The sequence below is a fragment of the Ornithodoros turicata genome, chromosome 2 (genome assembly GCF_037126465.1).
Source record: "Ornithodoros turicata isolate Travis chromosome 2, ASM3712646v1, whole genome shotgun sequence".
Lineage (NCBI taxonomy): Eukaryota > Metazoa > Arthropoda > Arachnida > Ixodida > Argasidae > Ornithodoros > Ornithodoros turicata.
In genome coordinates this window covers 148,634,640-148,658,926 of record NC_088202.1, presented here as the reverse complement: position 1 = coordinate 148,658,926, position 24,287 = coordinate 148,634,640, and the positions used below count along the sequence as shown (strand labels likewise).

Below are 24,287 nucleotides of genomic sequence, written 5' to 3'. Positions count from 1 at the left end.
CACTGAACCACGCAACACAACACGAGGGAACTATTATAGAGGACCCGCGATTTTTAATTAATTTTGGGAGCTTTCTCGCCAGAAACATTCCCCACCACACGCAAAGGAGTTTCTTACTGCACGTGCACTAACCCCCAAAGACCCTATATTTCGTAGTGTAAATGATTGAAACGCGACGATAAAACCCGCGGTGAATTTCTCGAACCTCCTCTCCACCCCGAACAACCGGAAGACGAAGGAGAAAGATCACCTCAAAATCTCTACACCGCTAATTTACGTTCACTTCCCTTTCTCACCCAAAACGTAGCAGACGGCAGAAAGTCAAAGCAGACGACCCTCCTCCCGTCCGGTGATCGTCTGCTACCAGCTGTCATCCAATCACCTGCCCCGCGGAGATGCCTCATCATCTTTCGCGGCACGGCATCGGTGGCACGTGCTTCTGTTCCCTCCGTAAGGCGTAGCACCCTCCACTTTAGCGTAGCAGGTGCTTCCATACGGTCCTGCACAGTGCTGGATGTGTCGGCCAAGAGTAAACATGTCTCCGAGATGTACTGCCTACAACTACGCGGGTCATGACATGCAATGCGCCGTTGTTGTCCGAGACTGGCTCAGTGAGATATAAGGCTTATCATCGATCAGTGTATTCATCGTCGGATTGTGCTGTTCTACAACCATCTGTACCTTTATCATCCTCACGGTGGACATCTACGGGTTATCTGCGTCGTACAGCATCAGGAAGGTTGATTGATCAACTCAATGACAAGTTCATACCGCATATAGCAGCAAGAAAACATCGAACAGATAGTCCTACGTCAACTACGTTGTTCTACAATGGTGTCCTTTTTCAGCACGAACGTCAACGAAGGTACGGTGAAAGTTAACAAAATGAATTAATAAGCTCGTTAACCAGACCTTGGACGAGGTGATAAATGTTGGAGCGTTGCTTCTCAGACTGTTCCACAGGTACCATCTGGGCACGTCAAGCGAGTGAACTGATCATATCGTGGACCACGAGAGATTACATTCCATCGGTAACTGCTAAAGGCAGTGATATCTCCTTCGAGTAAAGGACACTCAAAAGGACGGTCTTGATTCCTGTAGAGATATATTTCAACGACGTGGTGTGTTCAGCGTCTTCTAGTCATAATCAAGCTGACAGTATCCATGGAGGCGTGTGTCTTATTACCTGCCGAGTTTAGTTTAGTGTTAAGTCCTGAACAGGATCAAGACAGTTGCGACGAATCACGGCATCCATACGACATGACGGTTCGCCTGTGGTCTAACCAGGTTATCCCCGTTGGGAAGACTTACAAGCCAGGGGATGGTTCTGTCAGGCTGGATAGGCTTCAAGTCTACGGTGTCCTCAAGGAGAATAATGTGAGTGTTCATTGTTAGCCGTTAATATTTTCGAAAATACTTATTGATTGAATGTTGCGATACTCAATTAGAAACGTGGGACCCCCCTGATGAAACGCGAACATCAGAGGACATAAACCCACGAACTTGGTCGAAGGAACACCCTTCCTTTAAAGGTCCATCGCAGAACTGTGCTCCTCGCCCCCGGAAAAATTCCTGGCGCCGCCCATGACGTTGACTCCGCAGATTTCAGAGTTCAATTTAAGAAATTAAATTTCTTTCGATCGATAATTTGATAAAATTGTTTTTTTATCATTTTGTGTGTGTGTGTATGGTTACAGATAGTACTGCAACTGTGGTTACTAGAGGCGTAGGCGGCTTCTGAAAATCTGAGCCGGACTCGAACCCACCACCTTTGATTCTTCAGCATGACTTGGGTCACCGGGCAGATGAGAGGCGCTAGGCCTATCAGAATAGGGCATATCCTTTTCGGAAGCCTCGATCACCAGCCGATGATTTACGATTTGCACGAATGATTTGCACGATGATTTGGATGATTTGCACGAATATGCAGGCAAAACCGAGAAGGCCAACAAATAAAACGGCCGAAAATGATCGATCCCTTACGTGGCTAACGCTCAAGGCATTTCATGCGTTGTGCGGAAACAACGTACTCGCTCACCGTGACCGAAGCAAAGCAAAGCAAAGTGCAATTACCAGCTCCCGTGGTATTAGGGTGATCGCCTCGACGTCAAGACTGGGATGTGACGCTGGTTTGAATCCCGGCACCGGCTGTTCTGTCTGATGCTTTCCTTGGGCATCGACGACATCGCCGACAATTAATTTAAGGCTGATTTAAAGTACGACGCAACGTTTCGTCAGTCGCCGCCGCGTTCCGCGCCACCCGTTACCGTTCGCCACACCACGCTACGCTTCGCCATCGCTACTTGATCATAATCCTACGGCACGATATCATTTGATGAATCCGCACCGCTTTATTTGTCAACGGCTCCCCGCCTTGAAGTCTTTGACAAACCTGTCCCGAACAGCCTTCCAACACCTCTTGCGTCTGAAGTTGATGAGACAACACCAGTGATGGCCAGTAGTTAACTACATGTAGTTAAACTACTAGTTAAACTACCTGATTGTAGTTAAAAAGTAGTTATCAACTACTTCCATAAATGTAGTGGCAACTACTAGTTAAACTACCTGATTGTAGTTAAAAAGTAGTTATCAACTACTTCCATAAATGTAGTGGCAACTACTAGTTAAACTACCTGATTGTAGTTAAAAAGTAGTTATCAACTACTTCCATAAATGTAGTGGCAACTACTAGTTAAACTACTATTTTAAGTAGTTAAGTACAGTAGTTAGGTTACTGAAGGCGCCAACTACTTCCGATTTTGCCACAAGCTTTACGGCACGATTGTGCTTCCGACTTTTACCTCAAGCTACTTGTTTCATGAGAACGGAGGTGCAGAGCAATTGTGTCTTGCATGTGTACTAAATCTTCACTCTTAATGCTTGTCTAGTGAAGCCTCATTTGATTTGCTGTCAAATGATTCTGTAACTTAGTTTATCGCGTAGGCACAGAAAGAATCCCGCCGCAAGCTTTGTATTTGACGATCGTAGCAATGGCTTGAGCCAAAGTTTATTATTGCTTGTGATTCATATTTAGGTGTCCAAGAACAATACAAGGGATTGGTGTTGGTGGACAACGTTAAGTAGTTATAGATGTAGTTAAACTACATTGCAGTAGTTAAAAAAGTAGTTTTAACTACTCCCCCGAAAAGTAGTTGAACTACTAGTTAAACTACTCAATCACAAAGTAGTTAGTAGTTATAGTTAAACGACTGTAGCAGTAGTTAGTGGCCATCACTGGACAACACATCGTTACTTCGGCAGCGACGAAGACAGTGACCGTATTTAGAACGCATCTGGATGCAGGGTCACAGTGTGCACGGCTCTGAAGTCCGCTTCTTCTTCCTCTTCTTTCTTTTTTCTTAAACTCTCTCATCCACTCGATGTGTTCCGTGTAGACTCTGATGATCATTTGCGGCTTCGAACGACAAGCGCAGTGCGTTGTAGTCGAAGCTATATACCGCCGGTCAACGCCAGAAGTACACACGTGCTCTATATACTGGGTGGTCGACGGCTGGCGTAGTCGCGCGCCTCGACTACGTGACGGGACTACCTGACGAACTACGCACCGCGACTACGTGACGAACTCTGGCGGGCTGCGTGGCAGCGACTGAAGGAACTTTGCGTCGGACTGTAAACCAGCCTTAATCGAGGCGGCGACGGTAACGGGTGTCGAAATGGAATACGAAATGTTTTATTCAACAAGCACCTTCAAGACCTGAGCGGCAACGACTTCCGTGCAATTTATTTCTTTTTACAAATATCTAAAAAAATTAAGCAGTGATGGCCACTAACTACTTCTACAGTAGTTTAACTATAACTACTAACCACTTCACGATGGAGTAGCTTAACTAGTAGTTTCACTACTTTACTACTGCAATGTATTTTAACTACATCTATAACTACTAAACGTTGTCCCTCAACACTAAACCCTTGTAGTGTTCTTGGACACCTATATTTAAAATATACTCTAGTAATATAATCTAAATATAATCCACTGCCTGTCTCTTGTATATTATGCGCTGATAAAAGAGCTTGTTGCGGAAATATTTTGAGTGAAAGCTTCCGCCGTAAAGGCACGTACAACATACGACGGACCATATACGAGATTTAGGTACACTCAGGCTCCTTCGTCACAGATCAATGTTCCACGCATAAATATTGTGGTGGGTGCGCCACTGTGAACCGTAAAATATTGTCGCTTAGCCACGATGATCGACCACGTAGCCATCCTATGCTGTTTCAATGCAAATTCGTGCAAATGAGGCTTCACTAGACAAGACAAGCGAAAATTTAGTACACTTGCACGGCACAATTGCTCTGCACCTCCGTTCTCATGAAACAAGTAGCTCAAGGTAAAAGTCGGAAGCACAATCGTGCCGTAAAGCTTGCAGCAAAATCTGAAGTATTTGGCGCCTGTAATAACCTAACTACTGTAGTTAACTACTCGAAACAGTAGTTTAACTAGTAGTTGCCACTAGTACATTTCAGCAAGTAGCTGATAACTACTTTTTAACTACAATCAGGTAGTTTAACCACGTGTACACAAAATCGTAAACACATAAAAAGAATTAACATCCCGCAAGTCATGAAAGTAAATTCTAGGCCCCAAGGCCTCGCGGACCTCTTTTATTTATTTATTTATTTATTACGATCGCAAGGAAGTCGTCAGTATCCACACGACTCTGGAGGTTCCTCTTACGAATTAAAACATTGGCCACCAAATACACCGCTGCCCGTTTCAAATAAAATGCGCGTATTGCAAATTTTACTTCTCAAAAATTTGTTATACTATTGCTAACGACGTGACACGTGACCAATGCTGTCGCTAACAGAACTTGCAGTGCAGACACTCAACTGAGTACCGTTTGCCCCGTTCAGATTCGGCATCGCTTCGGCTGCTACGATGAGATCCACGAGGTTGAAGGTCGGCTGGTCCGCCATTGCAACTGGGTGCGCTTCGTGCGTGCCACCAAACGAATGTCACCGAAAGTGAACATGGTGGCGTCCTGTTGCCACGACGACAGCGTCTGCTATAAGGTGGTGCAGACCATAGCTGCCAACAGCGAGATCGTCGCCTGCCTCAGCGACCAACCTTCCGTCACATCTACTCCGAAGGACAGCTGTCGAACAGCTTTGCTCAGGAGGACGTTGCAAGGTAAACCCTTTTATTCTTATAATTACGCGTGTTACAGTTACCGTGTAGTCACACGAGCGGTATATCCTCACGGAATATTCTAGCGGAAGAAAAAGCAAAAATACTGCTTACAGAGACGAAGTTCCGTTCCGTGTTTTGTGAGCATTCAATTCATACGGTGCGAAATATCGGGGGTGGCGTACTGCGCATTTAGCAGGCGACACTTAGCAGACGACACCGTCAGCGTGTTTTCCTGTCGTCTGCTACGGAATATCTTGTGGCTGTGTAGCAGGATATTCCCCACGGTTAGCAGTGTACGTGAAGACACGACGTTGAGCGCTCGCGTTCACGTGACAGCAGAAAGCTATGACGCTTTTCGCATCTTCCGCTTCTGGGGGAATGTCGCTCGGGTGAATACACGGTTAGACACACAAAGGGAGGAAATGCTCGAAAGCACCCATGACAGTGGAGAAAACATTGAATGGCGGCCAATGAACGAAGCAGTACTAGATTCGTCGACATAAAGGAGTACAGAGGACCATCCAACTGATGAAAGTGTGTGTGTCATTTTACCGAATAGCGCCAAAGGTTTTGATGTGTGCAATTTGTCCCCCCCCCCCCCCCCCAAAAAAAAAAGAACTCACCTAAACATGGCTCCGCGCGGAGGAGAACGTACGATGCCACGTCACCGATGACGTTACAGGGGGAACTCGTTCTGGTTCGCCGGTCAGTGGGTTCAGCGCCCTGTCCCTTTGCTGCCGTAAACCAGTTCTTCCAGTTCTCCCTGAGAATTGGGGATAGAAGGAGCGGCCGAATAATGACCGAGCCAGGAGCAGTGCGTTTTCAGAACCCCGAACAGTCGAGTAGCAGACAACATTTCTCTGAACCAATCAGCGAGCGTGACCCCTGTGACGTCCCAGGCAGATCACAGGCTGGTACTGCTCTCCCGCCGTTGCGCACGGTCGCTTTTTGCGGCGTACTTTAAATTCAATTTCAGCGCCAATTATGACTCTGTGGTGTGAATTACTTCTCACGATGCCTCTTACTGGCTGCTTAGCAGTTTTATAGGAGGAAAATGGGGAATTAAAACGACTTCTGCTCACGAGTCGGTGAACACTGTCCATTCTCGCGGGCTAAAATCAACTAAGTATGTGCTGCAGAATGAATATAATGGCATAGAGGTTTGAAGCTGTTGATGAAGTTGTTGGATACGAAAGGCGGTGATCCTTGCACTACATCTTCGGATGGCATTGCAAAGGCCGATGCAGACTTGCCATTTTTGGAAGCGCCATTCGTGTACACTGCTGAAGAATTTCTCTTCTACCAGAGCATAAAAATGGGCTCGAGGGACTTGGGGGGGACTTGCGCGCAAACGGATGACGTGTCGAGCCGTTTCTCTTTCGCGTATAGAACCTCAATCGGGAGTTCTCCAGCTTCAGCCATCCAGAATCTGCCGTGTGTCAGCCATTCTTGGAACTCCAAGGCAGCTACGAAGGCTACGAGCAAACAGTCTCCGAAGGGTATTTAATGATGTTGCGGAACATCATGTGCAGGACCCGAAGGCTGTAAAGCAGAGTGGTCCGCACAGAGGCTGTGTGAAGTGCAAGGAGGGAGTGTTGATCACAGCCCCATCTTCATCCAGAAAGATGTTGAATAGCGGGGAGTCATCGCCCCGCTTTGGCTTAAAAGCGTTTAATGTGGCGGGTCCAGCGTAGATCCGAGTCGATGACCACGCGAAAGAAGCGATGGAAACGTAAAGGCTCAAGCTCTTTGGTACCGACCCACAGAGGAGAATTTGCCATAGCCTAGCGTGTCAACGAGAGCCCGACGCACTTTTCGGGCGTAAGGTCCATCCCAATTTGCGTGAGGTACTCGTGGATGTTATTTTAAGCCAGTTGCAAGCTGCGCTGAGTAGCAGGTCGTGATTTTCCTACTGTCCAAAGGGCAACGTTATCTGCATCCACAGGGAACGCCACTTTTCTAGGAATTGGTAAAAGAGCCCAGAAAGCCATCTCAAAGATTTTCTCTTTCCGACGCATCATGAAAATATGTGTATACTTGACTTTACAACTAATACAAAAAATTGTCTGTATGAAGTATTTATCTTAGAAAAAAAAACGCACCCAAACATCGATGCACGCGTTCTCGCTCAACTCCTCGCACGTAGTGCAAGTGTGCAAAGTGACCGAAGCGCTTTCTTGTCGGACTCAGGACGCTTCCTTGACGAACATTATGCTTAGGGCTTTGGCCTTGCGATGTGCGGACAGCGACAGTTTGGTACGTAAGGAAGTCTCGGAGCCAGGTCAAGAGTCGACCGGATACACCAAAAATGCGGAAAACGGTATCGTAATAAACCCACTCGATGTCCAGGAAAAGTGATACCGTCGATAAGCACGAGCATGCCGGTGACCAGGAGCGGCTCGAGTGGCCAGGACTACGAGGCCTCACTGAAACAATATTCCGTAAAATCGAGCTTGTAAAGAGCCCTGTTTACAAAGGATTAGACCCCTTGAGAAAGATGGCGACTTTCATCACTGCAGTCACAGGTGCTGCATGGGGCATCCGCTCATCATGAACGGGGCCATTTTTATTGTCACGTGTGACGTATGTCATCTATGTCTCCCTATGCAGCAGAACATTTCCTCTCCCGAATAATGTCAAGTAAGGCAGCTAGAGTCACTAAATAAGCTTCCCTTCAGAGTATCGACACTGATGTCTCCAAGGGAGAGCAGGAGCGCCATCTTGTTTCCGCACCGCACCGGTATCCCCATTTCAGGATCAAAGACGGCTAACATAATGCTCCCAGTGGGATAGAGAAACGTGCATGATTAAACGAAAGGAACATTTCACCCGCGCACGATAGGTGGCATCGTGCGCTAACGTGCGCCAGCGCCGTATATAGAGAGAGTTTGGCCATCTTTTGATCTCTTGCCGCTTCACGGGCGGAGCCTGTTTTGACGTCATAGTCGGTGTTGCACCGCCCAAAAATCCTGAATCCAAGCGAAATCCGCCTATCAGCCAGCAGGTAGGCGCCATCTTGATGCAGTTCACCGGCTGGTCGACTTGTACTTTTGTCGCGCTCAATGTAATCTACCAGGGTCGCCGGCTTATCACCCACAAGCGCCTGTGAAATGGGGGCTTTGTTACCAAACTGAAAGAATTCAAGGACAGAGGGGTCTCGAAGGACGCGCTACGCTCGTGTCTTCCCCCTCGCATCGTGACTGACGCTTTGTATCAAAATGGCGTCGGCGACAGGTTGACGACTGAACAACAGTAGCAGGGAGGTCGTTCAGCATTGACGTCGCATGACGCGGTTCAAGTTAGGCTCCTCCTAATGGCCAAGCCCTCTATTTAAACGGCTCGGACGTGCGCAGTGCGCGTGGGTAGCTTGGCGCGGAAACAAGATGGCGCACGTTCGCTTTTGGAATTAAGTGTCGATACCCTGAAGCGTAGCTTATTTAGTGACTCTATCAGCAGCCACCCTGCACGATCTTCCAAGCAGGGGATGCAGCCGGTTCAATCGCTTCTTCGTTGTAATTGTTGTTCCTCTTCTCGTGTAGAATCGCCGTTAGACCTGTCGCAGAGCTTACTCTGCACATCTTCCAGCTCAGCGGAACCTTCCAGTGGAAGTACAGGAGAGACTTTGTCTTCGTCCTCGCTCGCTTCGTCTTCAACCGAACAGAATGAAAACCTACAGGTAAACACCTCTCTTGCCCGAACTTTCCTTGAAGGGGAATCTCTTTCTACATCAGTTATAAATGACGTCACAGTGCAATACTTTTACTACTTGAATGTCCTTTGATACTTAGCTTATCGTTTCATGAAACAGTCTATAAAATGTCACCATGCAAGGTATTTTAGCTGAACCATGTTTCGGCACTGCACAATTTAATTCTTTTAAAAAACGCTCTCAAAAACAAACCTTGGAGGCCCGATCTCCTGTGGTGACGTAATCACATCAGTGTGACGTAGCATTGGCGTATCGAGCAAACGCGCGTTTCTCACTGGGCGACTCGACCCTTACGGACACGTGGCACAGTGCTATACTTGCGCCATACTCTATGGGCCTGTTGCTCTGGGCCAGGTGGCGCGAGTGAGCAGCAACATCAGCGCCCCAAATCATGCAACACTCCCCAGTCCCCAGTTTAGCAGACGACGCGGCACTTTCAAGTACACGGTTTCGAGTTGTTCGCGCTTTTCAAGAAGCACCGCTTTTTCTGTTGATTTCCTACAGGTTTTGTAGCTTCCTTGGCACCATACCGTTTGACACACCATGCAAAACCCGCTGATGGAACTCCTTAGTGTTGCGATCCGCGGCCGTTTGGGCCCAAAATGGCGCTGTGCAACTTCACTGCAACAGCCCTATACGCCACTCGTTCATTGAGTTCGGCTCAGGAGGGGACGAGAGATTTCTAGACAGTTTCGAGATCCAAGACCTCGATCATTGCTTTCTGTCAGTTTCCTAACGTCGTAATGTCGTTCCTTGGAACGACGTTCCTTTGGATTTGCATCCATTGTCCTTGGATGTCGTTCCTTTGTACAGCATGACCAGCCAAGCTCTTGCCGAGCTTGGCCCAATCTCGGTATATCGCTTGGGAAGTGAGAAACTCGGGATGGTGTAGCGCTGCGCAAGTTCGACTTCCGAAGGACCAAATGAATGTCTCAATCCAAAAGCGACAAAAAAAACACGACGACGTTATCTTCATGGTGAGCTAATACTCCAAGCAAGTCCTCATAACAAGTTGTTCTTTGTGAGGCTCCGTAGGGGTTTGAGAGGGGTTTCTTGAGTCCAGAAACCCCTCCAGAGAGAGCGTTACAGAGTATAGGCCATTAAGTTGTGCCGCACACAGCAAATCGTAGAGGCAAGTGACGGTACGTCACACTGATTTGATTATGCCAGCGGTCTGACATCCAAGGTCATCAGCTGCCTTTCATTGTGTTTTCGAAATTCGACGACGCGATAACACAGGCGAAAATATTTTGCACATGATAGACGACTTCATGAACAGGTTTCGTTGCGATGGTGTCAAGTATTTATGAACACGTCTCCAGCACTTTGCCATCAAGTATTCAACTGGTAGTGCAACGAGAAAGTTGGAAAGTATCATTAAACTACGCATTTTTGAAAATAAAATAAAATTGTCTCGAAATAATAGAACTAGCGCGTCTTCTGTCTGCCCGTCCGTGTTTCTTCGCGTTTGTTATCACGTTACCAAAATGAACACACCTTATGCAGTCTACCAAAAATATGTGACAATTCACCAGGCGACGAATTTAATTTCTTCCCTGTATTTTCTTTCTTTCTTTTCTTTTTCTACATTCAAACTCAACTCTTAGTGCTAAACATTTTCTGCAAATTTCAAGGTACGATTAATTGTTCACATCTTGTTACCAGCAAATGGTGAAACCTGGAGCAGGGGCGAATTTAAGGTGTGTTCCCCATACAGCTGTGTTCCCTATGTAAAAGCCCTATCTCCTGGATGATGCTGTGCCGCAAAGCACGAAATTTCCTTAAGCCTCCCCCCCCCCCCCCACCCCATGACAGACCCTTAAGTCCGCCCCTGACCTGGAGTGATACAAACAAATTTGCAGTCAACCTAATGGGTACTTTAAAGTACTATAACAAGTACCTTGTACTTTACTTGAAGTATGATTGCAGTGTTGAGAAAGTTTGAGGTACCTTTGTCCATCACTGATATAGCATGCCTTTACTTGCAGCCTGCCAAAAAGGGTAAACGGGAAAAGTGTCTGCTCAAGTGCCAGTACTGCAGCAAGACCTTCGACAGACCCTCCTTGCTTCGACGTCATCTGAGGACGCACACTGGTCAGTGCCTATAACACAAATATTGCAAAACAGCTGCTGTAATTAAAGGTACCCTAAAGCAGACAGGTTATGTTAGTTTAGCAGCTTGTTGCTTGTAAACAGCACAACAAGTTATATAGTATTTTTGCGAAAGAGTGCGCGAGTGATGGAACAGCCGTTCGCAACCACTTCTAGTGTTGCATTTCTTATCGTGTGTACGGACCTCTTATCTAATCGCATCCACACTGACAGGCTATGGAAACAAGGTTCATGAGAGGCAGGTATACGGACGTAAGATATTTCTTTTCAATTATCTACGGAGATTACTGCATTGTGACAGCTCAGGACAACACGGATAACACTCCAATAGGCGGCACTCATATTTTATCGAAAGATTGGTATGGCGAGATTCTTAGGCGCACATGGAAGGATCTCATGTAAGTGGAACACTTACGATTAAATCGAAGCTTGCCGGTTAAGGAGGACTCACTTGTTGAGAATGTCTATGTGGAATTTTTGTTCGCAGGGTTCTCGTAAACCTCGGTAAATTTCTACACGGAACAGGCACAGGCATGTTCCTCTCTAGTTTACCTAGGGAATGACATATTTTTGAAGGCCTTGCGAGATCCACTGATTTTTGGTGAATTAAAGTTTGTCGAATTTTCAATACATGAGAGTCTATGGGAGATGCAACAAAATCGCTTCTCTCGGCACGCAGCCCGCGATTTTTTGGCCAAAATGATTTCATTCCCTACAGTAACAGTCCAGGAGTTGATTGGAATCGACAAATTAGACAAGCTCACTGCAGTTTTCCAGATCCCTGCGAATGAAAATAAATGCCTTTGTCGTTTGCTAGCATATTCTGCACGCTCGAAAGCGAAGCGAAGAAAACAATTTTGCGACAGCGCAGCCGACTCTCTCCAGAGGCGAACATTAACTAAATCGCACGAGTCCGCCTTAATGCATATTCTGTCAAAATATCCGTAACCTGTCGATTGATCCATTGCCTGTTGATGCGATAGATAGCAGCTATATCTAATGTCGTGTGTGTAAATGTATGCAGGTGAGCGGCCGCATGTTTGTGACGTGTGTGGCAAGGCGTTCAGTACTTCCAGTTCCCTCAACACACATCGCCGAATCCATTCGGGCGAAAAACCTCACCAGTGTCCCATTTGCGGCAAGAGGTTCACTGCGTCCTCGAACCTCTACTACCACAGGATGACGCATTCAAAGGTTCACTTGCTTATATCGAACTTTGTTATTTGTCATTTGTTTTGTTGTCTGCTTTGAACTTTGTTACTTGTTGTTGTTGTTGGCATTTGTTTGTTATCTGAAATTTGTTGTTTGTTGTCATGTTACCCATTTGCGGCGAGAGATTCACTGCATCCTCGAACCTCTACTACCACAGGATGACGTATTCCAAGGTTCACTTATATCGAACTTTGTTGTTATTTGTTGCCCGTTTATCCAGCCAGTTCGATACAGAAAAGAGAAGTGTTCCTTCGACTTCCCCATTGGACGTTTGCAACTTACGAGGGGTGTCCAATTCAAACCGGGACTTTTCATTTTTCGCAAAAGTAAAATGAACTTACAGACGAGAAATTAGTCTTCCTTTTCAACGTAATCTCCAGCTGCACTAATGCACTTGTCCCAGCGTTTCACGAGGGCTTCGATGCCAGCAGCGTAAAAACCCTTACCGGCGCGTAAGCAGCCATGATCGGACCGCATTCTTGACCTCGTCGTCGCAGCTGAAGTGGCGGCCCCCAAGGAACGCCGAAATGGAAATCGCTGGGGGCGAGGTCTGGACTGTAAGGGGGGTGTGGCAGCAGCTCCCAGCCAAGTTCCTGTAAGGTGCGCGTCGCGAGGTGCGCGGTATGCGGGCGTGCATTGTCCTGTAGGAGGAGGACTCCTTTGGTGATGAGGCCCGGCCGCTTTTGCTTCAGCGCCTTATGCACATCCCTGAGAACCTGACAGTAATATGCACTATTGATGGTATTGATGGTTGTACCACTGAGCAGAAAATCAGCATGACCAACGCCAGCCTTGTCCCAGAAAACCGTGGCCATGACCTTACCCGCATATAGGGATGCTTCGGAACTTCTTGGGAGCTGGCGACCCCGGATGCTTCCACTGTTTCGATGCGCGTTTAGACCACGACCTACTAGATTATAACGACCATGTCACAATCAGCAAACCCTATGAGGTGCCTGTCCGCACGATCCGCCAGGGGCGCAACTGACGCGCCCTGGCAGACTGGCGCACGATTGGACGATGGAAATTTGAATTCTGAACTCGCAGAAGCGTATGTACGACAACCGTAGCAGACGACAGCGATAGCTCCTATGAAAACGCGTAGAATGATGATAATAATCAACCTCAGAATTAAACATCTGTGGAAGTTCACAGCTTGTACAGAAATACTAAGGTAAGCTGAAGTACAAAGTATTGTAGAAGTTGAGGAAGCAATAACAAGGACGATCAGAAGCGCCACCGCTGCCTTCCAAAAATGCAGCGCATGGGAGGGGTACGCCTGATATGGTCGTTATAACCTAGTAGGTCGTGGTTTAGACTCGGGAGTGAAATGGTGCACCCACGTTTTATCGCACGTGATGATCCGATCAAGGAACGGCTGTCCTTCAGTGTCGAAACGGTACCTTAGCTCTTGGGTAGATTTCCAGTCTTCTCTGCCGGTCAAACACGGAGAGCTGCCTCGGGACCCAACGGACACTAACTTTCCGAAACTGGAGGTGTTCATGAATGATGGTGTCAACGTTCCCACAGAAATGTCCGTCTTTCGAGCCAGCTCGAAACACGTTATCCGTCGCTCCTCGAGGGTCAGGCGCTCTACAAGTTGGATGTTCTCAAGAACTGTGACACTGGGTTCTGAGCTACAGCGGCCAGGATCGTCCTGCACTGATGTACGGCCGTCTCGGAACCGTTTGCACCACTCCAACGCTTTGCTGCGGCTAAATGTATCGTGGCCATGCTAAGCCTGAAGTCTTCCGAGAATTTCAGATGAATTTACGCCTTGATTCACGGGAAAGTCCCTGACAATTCGCTGTTCGATGTGCGCGCTCACCTCGTTGTCGGCCGTCTTGTCCAGCACGTGTCTTCTGTTTTGCACAAACTTTGGACCACCACGTGGTGAACTCGGAGGCCTGTCACGTGTGAATATGACGAAAAAGAAGTTCGCGAGTCATTTGTACGCTCAGGAGACAGAAAGTCCCGGTTTGACTTGAACATCCCTCGTACAACGACCTGATTCTGATGTATCAATTAAAATAAGTGCACATTTTATTAAATTTTAAGAGTCAAAACAACGGTTCATAAACGCAAGCAAACAACACCGGGAAGAGAGGTGCTGACGCGAGGAATCGAACCTGGGTCTTCTGATCAGAAGACCCATATAGGGGTTACACAGCGGTAACTCATAGGGGTTACCGATTATGACGTGGTCGTTAGAATCTAGTAGGTCGTGCCCGGGCTGGTCTTTTGCCCACCAAGGTCAGACACCATTTGCTCATGATGCTGATGATGACGATGGTGTGACGTGATGCAGGAAAAGCCTCATAAGTGCGGCGTCTGCGGCAAGTCCTTCCCGACTCCCGGCGACCTGAAGAGCCACGCGTACGTCCACACAGGGTCGTGGCCCTTCCGGTGCCATTTTTGCCAGAGGGGATTCAGCAAGCTCAACAATCTCCGAAACCACCTCTTCTTGCACACAGGTACTGGACGCCTCATATAACGTTCCGTTAAAATGCCACTCCGGTCTTGGAAGACAGCGTTTATTTTATTTAGTCCATGAAAAGAAGGTGCCCCGAGGATTCTATACGCGAAATTCCAATGCTGTTTACGAACGCTGTGCATTTCTGTCAATTTTTTGAAGATCTGCTGAGCTTCCGCAAGTTTCGATGACGCGAGGAGCGGGTGACGTAATCATAAGCCCACAAATTGCAATGATGTCATGTTCTGGAGAGGGCACTCGTCACCTAGCACGGACGCCGGCGTCCGGGGAGGGTCACGTGGTGGAGAAGTCACGTGACACTGATCGAGAGAGAGGGAAATGGAAGAGATGTCTTCTCCCTCCTTTGTGTTTTCTCGAAGGTCGGAGCGGTCGGATGATGTGTCACGTGGGGCTCCGCTACCGGAGTGCAAAAAGTGAGCCCCCTGGAAGACGCGAAGGGCAACAACGTTGCCAGATGACAACCGGGCACTCAGTCGGAGCCTAACATGGCGTCGCAGTTCTCAAAAATAAAAATTATTTTTCTCTAGCTTGCGCGTCACGTAGAGCCAAAATATTTTGCAGGAATGTGAAGTGAGACATGAACATTTCAGTAACATAACTTTGGTAGGATTCTGAAGAGAGGAGATTTAGTCCGTAGTGGCACTTTAAGCGAAACAGAAACAAAAAGGTATCGTTTTGGTTAGAGACATATGGTTCCTTTCGTTTCACCAAGGTACGATAGCGGGAGAAGGAATTGAATGCTTCTTGTATTGGCAGTGTGTAGCGACCTGAAGGTCGTCGCCATGTATGTCCTACGCGCTATGCGCCGGAACCACGGCTATTGCACTGGACGCACTGGACTGGATAGTTCGTGACATAGGCGAAGACGGTGCCCGAACGTACTAAAGTGTTGTGCTTGCACAACCAAACTGATCGTGACCAACCGATATCGGAATTTACGCATTTTTATTGGTTCCAATTGGTCCAATAGGTGACCGACCTTACACGTGCCAAGTGTGCAACAAGCGTTTTGCGCTCACCTGCAACTTACGGGCGCACATGAAGACACACCACGAAGGTAAGGCCCTTTTCATGTCGCACAAACGTTCGCCCTTGGTACACAGGGATGTCCTGTACTGCTGCCATTTTTGTATCCATCCCAAGCGGTTATTTACCGTGTATTCACATGAGCGTCATCCTCAGGGAATATTCTAGTGGAAGAAAAAGCAACAACACTGCTTACAGAGACGGAAGTTCCGCCCCGTGTTATATGAGCATTCACACTTTGCAGAACATCGGGCGTGGCGTACTGCGCATTTAGCAGACGACCCTTAGCAGACGACACCGTCAGCGTGTTTTCCTGTCGTCTGCTACGGAATATCTTGTGGCTCTGTAGCGGGATATTCCCCACGGTTAGCAGCGTATGTGAAGACACGTTTTGTTGCGACATCTTCTTACCAGTGTAAAACCATTAGATCACGCATTTTGCATATAAATTACACGGTGCTTCTTCTTACTTGACTTCTGCCATCTGCTGATCGAGATCATATCATTTGGAGTGGCCAGCACTTACGAAGCTATATTTGAGAACCTATACGTGTTTCACTGCAAGAGTATTGGCACGCGGTATTGGATAGAATTAACTGCAGAGATCGAAAGGACGCCACAAAACGGTGTAATACAGGAACGGCATCGTTTACAAACATTTCGGCCGCCCATTAACCACTTTTATGGTCACGCGTATGGTTGTCGTCTGCTATGGCTTGTGACCGACCCACAGTGCATTGCGTGAGTCGAGCGCGAATGGTTGCATAAAATCGGAGCCTATATACGGCTCTGCATAAAATCAGATGGGGCGCCCCCTGTGGTCTTATAGTTGATTTTACATTGTGTGAGAGAGACAAATAATTAATAAGTGTGGAGTTCACTTTCTCTGCGACTCCTATTGGTGTACTTTGTGCGGCCGAACGGAAAGACAAATGGATGTTCTCTGCCGCAGGTTGCCAACAGGTTCAGTGTCACAAGTGCCACGCAGAGTTCCCACTCTCCAGTAGGCTCATCGTGAACGGGGTCTGCCAACAGTGTAGTCCCAACATACCGGACTTTTCAGTTCGAAGTCTGGTGCCCATCTAACAGCCGAGAACCACCTGGACAGATGGATTTCTTTTCTCTTTTTTCTTCTTCTTTTTTTTTTTTTTTCGAAGTTCAAGTTCGATGTGCCATGTTTGCCGGACATTCCGGGCGATCTTATACGATTTATTGTTGCAAGCACACACTGTTTAGTATAGCATCACCTATAGTTGTGTTCAACCTAAGAATGACATTGTTTGCGCATCTTATTTCTCGCTATATTTTGCCAGCAGAAAAGACAGTTTGAAACGTGTATTAATTGTACTTTCCGCCCATATTTATGTCTACAGAATCATCATTTTCAGAGTCGAATGTAATAATGTCATCTACAGATCCCGAGATGGCCTTCGTAGGTTGAATATATGTAGCTTTTTGTCTCGGGGGGGGGGGGGGGTTAGTAAAACTCTTTTTTATTGACCGTTTGAAACTTTGTCTGGGAAAGTAAATTCCGTTTCCACCTACAGCTCGTACACTTTAGATTACTGCTCGACCACGAAGCGAATGTTTTCCTCCTTTCTCTCTCATGGACGACCACATTCAGAAAGCGATTTTTTCTTCCGACTGTTGAGCGCGGCAAGAAAGTCCTGCATTGCATGGAGAGTTTTCTGCACGCGGCGAACACCGACGTATAGCTGCGTCATAGACACGACGTATGGTAATGTGTTCCTGTTCCCGCTGCGACTCTCGTTGAACTGAAAGCAGCTCTGTCACGGGAACGCGTTTTGTTCGTAAGTACACGGTAAGTTTGTTTTAGTCGCCCGTGCGTGTTCGAGTCATCTTGAATTGTTCAGTTTTGACCGCAAACTGTGCCGCGGATTCATTTCATATCTTGTGTTGTTATACAAATCTGATTATGGTATTTTGAGAACGACATTCTTTACCACTTAATCGAGGAATTGTACATACGTTGGAAGTAACCTTTGCCACACGTGATGTTTCCGGTCCCTCGTACTCCTTTTGCCTTCTGCACACTGTGACTGGGCTTCTATAGAACAGTAAGTGCAAGCACGCGTTCAACGTAATACTGCCATCTGAACTGTGACACAACTACAGCTCGCGTCGTCTGCCCTGATGGCGCCATGCTGTCTGGAGGGTCACGTGAGCGGTCACGTGGTAGACAGGAGCATCCCAGAATGCAATGCGAAGCCGGCTACACTCGTCCTGATAGAAAACTGGCGGAGGGGCCGCTCCTTGTGTTTCCTTCCTCTATGTCTCGCAATCACGTGACTGCTCTGCCGGTTCCCTCTGAGATCCTGAGTGAAAATAGCCATGAGCCTTGCTCTTTGAACGCGTTTTCTTGTTGAACCCGAGTTGTTGAACTTTGACACGATTTTTTTAGGACGACGTTACTCGCAGGGGGCGCCACAGTCGTCAGCGGATTTGCCGCCATGACGTAGGTCCGTCCTGGCTTTCATCCGCATCGCATTCACCGTTCATTTGCTGTTTCCGACTTCTTGGACTGTGTGAACATTATTTGTATAATATCCCCTTATTTTCAGGGTGAATAACCTTGCAAGTAGCACATACAGCGAACGAAGACCAAAACCAAACGAAACTTCTCCCGGACATACATTTCACCTTCTACTTTCACCCTGCATTCAAACGCTTTCGGTGGCTTTGTTTCTTGTTCGGCTTTTTCTCATCTCCAAAGCTGTAACCTAAATACTTTCCAAAATGTAATAATTGTAATAATATATGTATAATTTCCTTACATTTTGCCTGTAACTTGTACTTAGGGGACAATTACTTTCTGGTGTTCTTTTTTACGGTTATGTTGTAAATTTCTCTCTGTAATATAGTCTCTTTCTAAAAGCTAGGTTGTTTCCACTGTGATAAGGTATTTCATTTTATTAAGCTCGTGGTCATGCACAGGTTTTAGCATTCTTTTAAAACGTGGCATACTCGAACAACGTTTTAATTGATTGTATATGGACACCCATCCCACCCAATCAATCGTGTAGGTTTTTAACTCTGTTTTCATAAATTTGCTCTTTTGGTTGTTATGTATATGCACCACTTGAATGATGACTAGCACGTCGATAGTGCTACATAGCAACTAATTTAACATCGATCTTAGACGTGATTTCTTGCTTCTGTTCAAGTGTGCTGTTTTCTGCATATAAGTGTCGTTACTCGTACAAATTTGCATCATCTAGTTGACTGTGTAAATTATGAACTCGTAGCATGGACAACGTATTTTTGAATACGTTGCGGGAGACGTAATATCTGGCTACTTTAAATAGACCCCGCCCTAAGTAACAGAGTAGCCTAACTACGTTCGATGAGTAACTGAATTACAGTTTGATTTCTCGGTGATTTCCTCGGTGTTGTACGTAACGCCGCTACCGTAATCGATACTTTTTCGGACAGTCTTTGAAATCGATATCAGAAAAAGTATTTCCGTTACAAATTTGAGGTAACGCTATCTCCGTATCGTTACCGATACTTTTATGGTGCCCCCACCACCTTCAGTTATATTTCTTACTTTTATGCATTGTCATTGTCATTTTGACATGGACACGTGGACACGTTCTGAACATCCATCGTGTCTTCTAGAGTCACTAAATAAGCTACGCTTCAGAGTAGCGACACTGTGCCGCCATGTTGTTTCGGACCTCCAGCGCCATCCATTTAGCGCTCTTCGAAGTGTCGTCTTCTTCCACTGCTGAACTTCACCTTCATCTATTTCTACTGCCAAAATAGAGGTGGGGCTGGAGGTCATCCGAAACAACATGGCGGCTCAGTGTCGCTACTCTGAAGCGTAGCTTATTTAGTGACTCTAGTGTCTTCAAAAAGGCAGTCTCCTTTAGTGCTTCATCGGAACGTTCCTTCGGTGTCTGTGCAGACCAGGAGGACGACAGACGGAAACTTTGATCACCATCTATTGCTGCACGTCAACGAAAGTCGCTTGTATGATAAATGTTCCGCTTTTTTTTGTTGCAAAACTGTCCTCACCCAATTCGCTCACCCAATCCAAATAGAATGTTCACGTAAGCGACATTTCGACATTGCAGACTTCGTGCAACTGTATTTTTAGCAAAAGTATCGGATGAAGCATCGCGTTACTGTTTCAGTAGCGGTACTCCGTTACCTTATAAAGACAAGTATCGATATCGGTAATTCGCTGCTTTTTACTCAAGTAAAGAATATCGGTGTCGCGATACCATATTTCGTTAACGGGTACTACACTGCATTTCCTGTAACTAAATTACTTTCTCTGAGTCACGTAATTTAAATATAATTACCTCCTCTTGGTGACTCGTACGGCTCTGCTCATGTCCTCCTTCCTTTCCCACGCATCGCTGTGCAGATATTTCCGTGCGTTGTGCAAATTAAATACATTTCTGGTTTTTGCGTCGTTTGTGTCCTGTAGTCGTTTTTTTCCCAGACTTTTCAGTATTTTGTAAGCGAAGCTGTTCTTTGCACCCTGCTTTGATCACCTGAATCCTTATCTCCATCATAATCTCTCACATTCTACAAATGGCGCTGGGGCAGCGCCCACAGCCCGCTGGCTGGCATCAGCCCCATCTCATCATCATCGCCTCTTTATGTGTGTGTTCATTTAATTCCATTGGCGCGTGCATGGTTTTTGTTGCATTAGACAAACTGGCCGTTGTTTGAATACACGACTGGCAAAAACGTTCCTTGCCAGTTACAAATCGTAGTTAAAAATAAGACAAACCCCCAGTGTCTGCTCGGGGAACAGGAAGCTCGGACACACTCTGCTGACAAACAATGTTTATTGAAAAAGAAAACGTGCTTATAAAACCTCGCCCGCCAATGCCTTTTACAACATAAAAGCTGATCCGTGGCCTCGATTCAAATCAGATACGGGTTACCACAGTTATCAAAATTACCATTTGAAGCAACCCCCGCATCTACCATCGATAGAACCAAAAGCACTAACATCGAGATAAAAAGTGAACGGCCGTTAAACTTATCTGCCGGGACTTTTCCACCAACCCGTCCCGGTAACGGAAGGAGCGCTTACGCCATTAGTGAGTTTTAGTATACCGTTGATAAGGTTATCGTGCCTATCGGAACCAATCGCAGTGGTGCGTGGCTCAGAACCTTATCCACTGATTGGTTCCGGTTGATGCAGTTCGACGCTAGCCTGCTAAAACTCTCTATTAGTGAGTTATAGTGCATCGTACGCTATCTTTTACGTATACGCAAAAGCGAAAGCGTACGATGCACTATTACGTCCAGCTTCTTTTATCAAACGACCCAGTTTCTCACTCTATTCAGACAGTCTTGGCTCTAACAGAAGGAGACACGCCAGGGGCGGATTTTTCCGAGGGGGAGTCCGCTATGGACAAGTGCCAGGTGCATGCTGGGAATGGTCCATTGAACCCTATGTTCAAGTTTGGAATTGACGTCGAGTCTAAATCTGCTCCTGAGACACGCTAGCTCGCTTGGGCGCCATGGAGTAGAGCATGAATAGCGTTCACCATGACCTAGCCAACATTTTCGCCCGCTCAGGGGCGGATTGAGAGGGGAGTCAGGCCACCCTCCTCAGTAGACCTAGATCGTGTATCTACCATGCTGGCCGAGGCTTGACCCCCCATCCTGGATCCTCTTCTGCGCCCGCTCCAGAACATTCTAGCTGGCCAGCGAGACATCGTATCCGACGGCTTGGAAAAGGTGTCCTCTGAGCAGGAGGACTTGGCCCCAACCGTCGATAGGACACACCCCTTCAGCACCTCACCCCAGCAACCCTACTATGGGGGACCCATCCCGAGAGCAGGCTGTGTCCTCGCTTACGGGTGCGAAAGATCCACGTATCGCAACGAGCCTCTCTGAGGCAGGGCCAGCACAGACCCGTGTGTGGCCTTCCTGATACGTCAGCCAGGGGATGTCACGTCATCCCGGAGGTGACAGAGTTCCTGACCAGAGCTTCGAGCCTGGAAGGAAAACTATAGTGCTGTTGTCGACCGAAATGTTCTCCAGCCTTGAAGCTCCTGTAACATTTGTTGTAGATAAGGCAATTACAAACATAAGCCTCACAACGCCCAGTTGCATCAATTGCAATATCATTAATTTGAAGCTCCTTTTCCACCAGGCTCCGACATTGGATCGGGAGATCAAGCTTTTGGAGCGGGCCGGAATTTCCACGTCAACGTGGCCCGTGGCAAAAGGCTCCAGCACGTCCAATGCCATGCTGGAAGTGCTGAACCCTCCGGCAGCTCTGGTGTCCGCAGCGGTGGACTGACTACCAAGCAAGGCAAATGTAGCTGCAGATGTCTCTTGGGCGACAGCCATAGTGGCACCCACAAGTACCCCAATCAGTCGGGAACGCCAGGAAGGGGCTTTGGCCTCCCTTCCCGGAAAGCATGAGGGCCCTGTTTGGAGGGCTCCCAGAACCTGCTACGGAAGATGTCCTCTTCGGGCGATATCCCACACTCCTGCGAGAGCACACAGCTCTCCTGCGTTCCCTCGACACAACGGTGGCGGTGGGGGTAAAGAAGTTAGCGACAAACGCCCCTCAACCGAAGAGAATGAGGCTAACCCTTCCGACAACAGTTGGAGGCACGGACACATCCCTCCCAATTTGGCCCCCCTTCGGGACTTGGCAACCGAGGCGGGGGATATTATCACTGGGGTGAGGCAAGTTCCAAAAACAAACAACGAAACGAAAGAGGAGAACCCCCGTATATTTCCATATGGTCTTGGTCCCACTCTAATTAATCGAGTTGAGGGGTTCAAGTATTTGTGCGTCCTCCGATCTCAAGCGGAAATCACACATTAATCACGTGCCTTCGAAGGCTCTTAAAAGTACTGTAAAGCAGTACACAAGCAGGATATGCTGGCGACGTGGCTTGAGACTTTGTTGCTTTTAAATCCCATATATGGAACCATACGACCGACAACGCTCTCTAAATATTTTTAATTCATCATGAAACATCCGGCGTCGCCACGCCTGGTGTCGAACAACCCCCTGTGCAGCGGGCAACACTGTCGAATATGTATTATGTATGCAGCACTATTTTGTCGCGTTTTGTTCTTTTGGTGGCTATATTACTTCGTACTTCCATAGTAGTGCAGAGACCCCTGTATAGTGTGTTTTTTGCGAAATAAAATGGAAAAGAAACGCAGCGCTGTTCGGCTGTCGGGCCCAGTGTTATACGCATGCAACGTGGTTGCCGCCGTACGCGGCTGAGAGCCTACGGATCCCTTCCGAATACCTAATACAGTGTTGCCCGTAACCTTTAATTTTAATTTTCTAATTAACTGCACCACCGATTGGAATGAAATTTGCGCCGTTTTTGTACTGATAGCCATGCTAAATGAAATTCGGCCTCTGCTGCTTGCCAGTACCTTTAAAATAAAGCTTACCTACCTGAAGTGTGCACTAAAATTAGCTTCCGCAGACACTAAGCTCTTAGCATACAAAACCCTTCCACGTCCTGTCTTGGGTTATGCATCAGCGGTTTGGGACCCGTATTCAGACAGAGATGTTAGATAGACCGTCGAAATTGATAGGAAAAGTTCCTCAACTTGTGCGCATTGCTCCTTATAGGTTTGATCACCCTTAGTAGGCGTAGTGATCTTGATAGGCCCGTGCAGACGTGCTCTTTCACAAGCACCACCAGCACTTCAAGCTTTTACATCTAGAGTTGGTCAGCTTTCAGAATCCATACTTGGACTTCGCGGGATCATCTTCACTCCACGGTGCACATGCATCCTCTGAGTATCGTTCCCCTGCGCTCGCGTATTCAAGTATAACTTTTTCCTTCCGCGCACAATTGCTGAATGCAATGCTATTGATTGTTCAATTAGAGAGCACAGTCTGAAGGAGCTTTTGCAGACTGTGTGCCCGCCTCCTGCCATAGCCATGACAATGACTGCAGCATATGTCAATAAATAAAGTTCCAAATTGCTTCCTCTCACACAATCAAAGCCTGCGGGTAGAATAGCATTAATGGCCATCACACTAGTTTGCTCATCTTGGATACATCGAGTGATGGTACCGTGACATCGGTTAGTCCTTATTGACACTCCAGTCCAATGCCAGTGCATGAGATATGCTTTCACAGAGGACTGGAACGGGAAACCAACGATACGATTTTCCACAATTCGCCCCCATCATAGGCCATCACGCAGCGGCAGCCCCTTAGGTTGTGGTCCAGGAGAGATTCGCAAGGCCAGGTGTGCGAAAAAAAATGGAGGATACCACAAGATCTAGACAAATTGCCATCGGCATCACTGGGATATCGGTTGGCTTGTTGGAAAACACCACTTGGCTTGGCCGCGGGATTTAGTACTGGCTCGTTTGGTATCGTGTGCTCTTTTGGTAGAATAGTTTCGGTTTCTTATTTCCGAGAAGGTTCGCTGAGGCACGGCCCCTCGATAGCTGGCCGCAGCTGAGGCTATTTGTGCCTTCTTTTATAGTGCCCCTGATTTGCCCTTGTGTGGCCTTTTCCCATGCTAGTAGGCGTCGTTTAGCATTCCTTTGGTAGGCGTCACCATTTGAAAGTTGGCTTCACCTAATACTT

General features: G+C 47.2%; 1 protein-coding gene across 1 annotated transcript; it reads left to right on the top strand.

The window, feature by feature from the left end:
- The first annotated feature begins 423 nt into the window (after positions 1–423).
- On the top strand, positions 424–17,044 carry LOC135386361 (zinc finger protein 235-like). Its single transcript, XM_064616223.1, has 9 exons — positions 424–865; positions 952–1,377; positions 4,879–5,155; positions 8,695–8,831; positions 10,853–10,958; positions 12,001–12,170; positions 14,497–14,662; positions 15,653–15,739; positions 16,661–17,044. Exons 2-9 carry the CDS (start codon positions 1,165–1,167, stop codon positions 16,792–16,794), a joined length of 1,290 nt encoding a protein of 429 aa, XP_064472293.1. The 5' UTR covers positions 424–865; positions 952–1,164; the 3' UTR covers positions 16,795–17,044.
- The last annotated feature ends 7,243 nt before the right edge of the window (positions 17,045–24,287 follow it).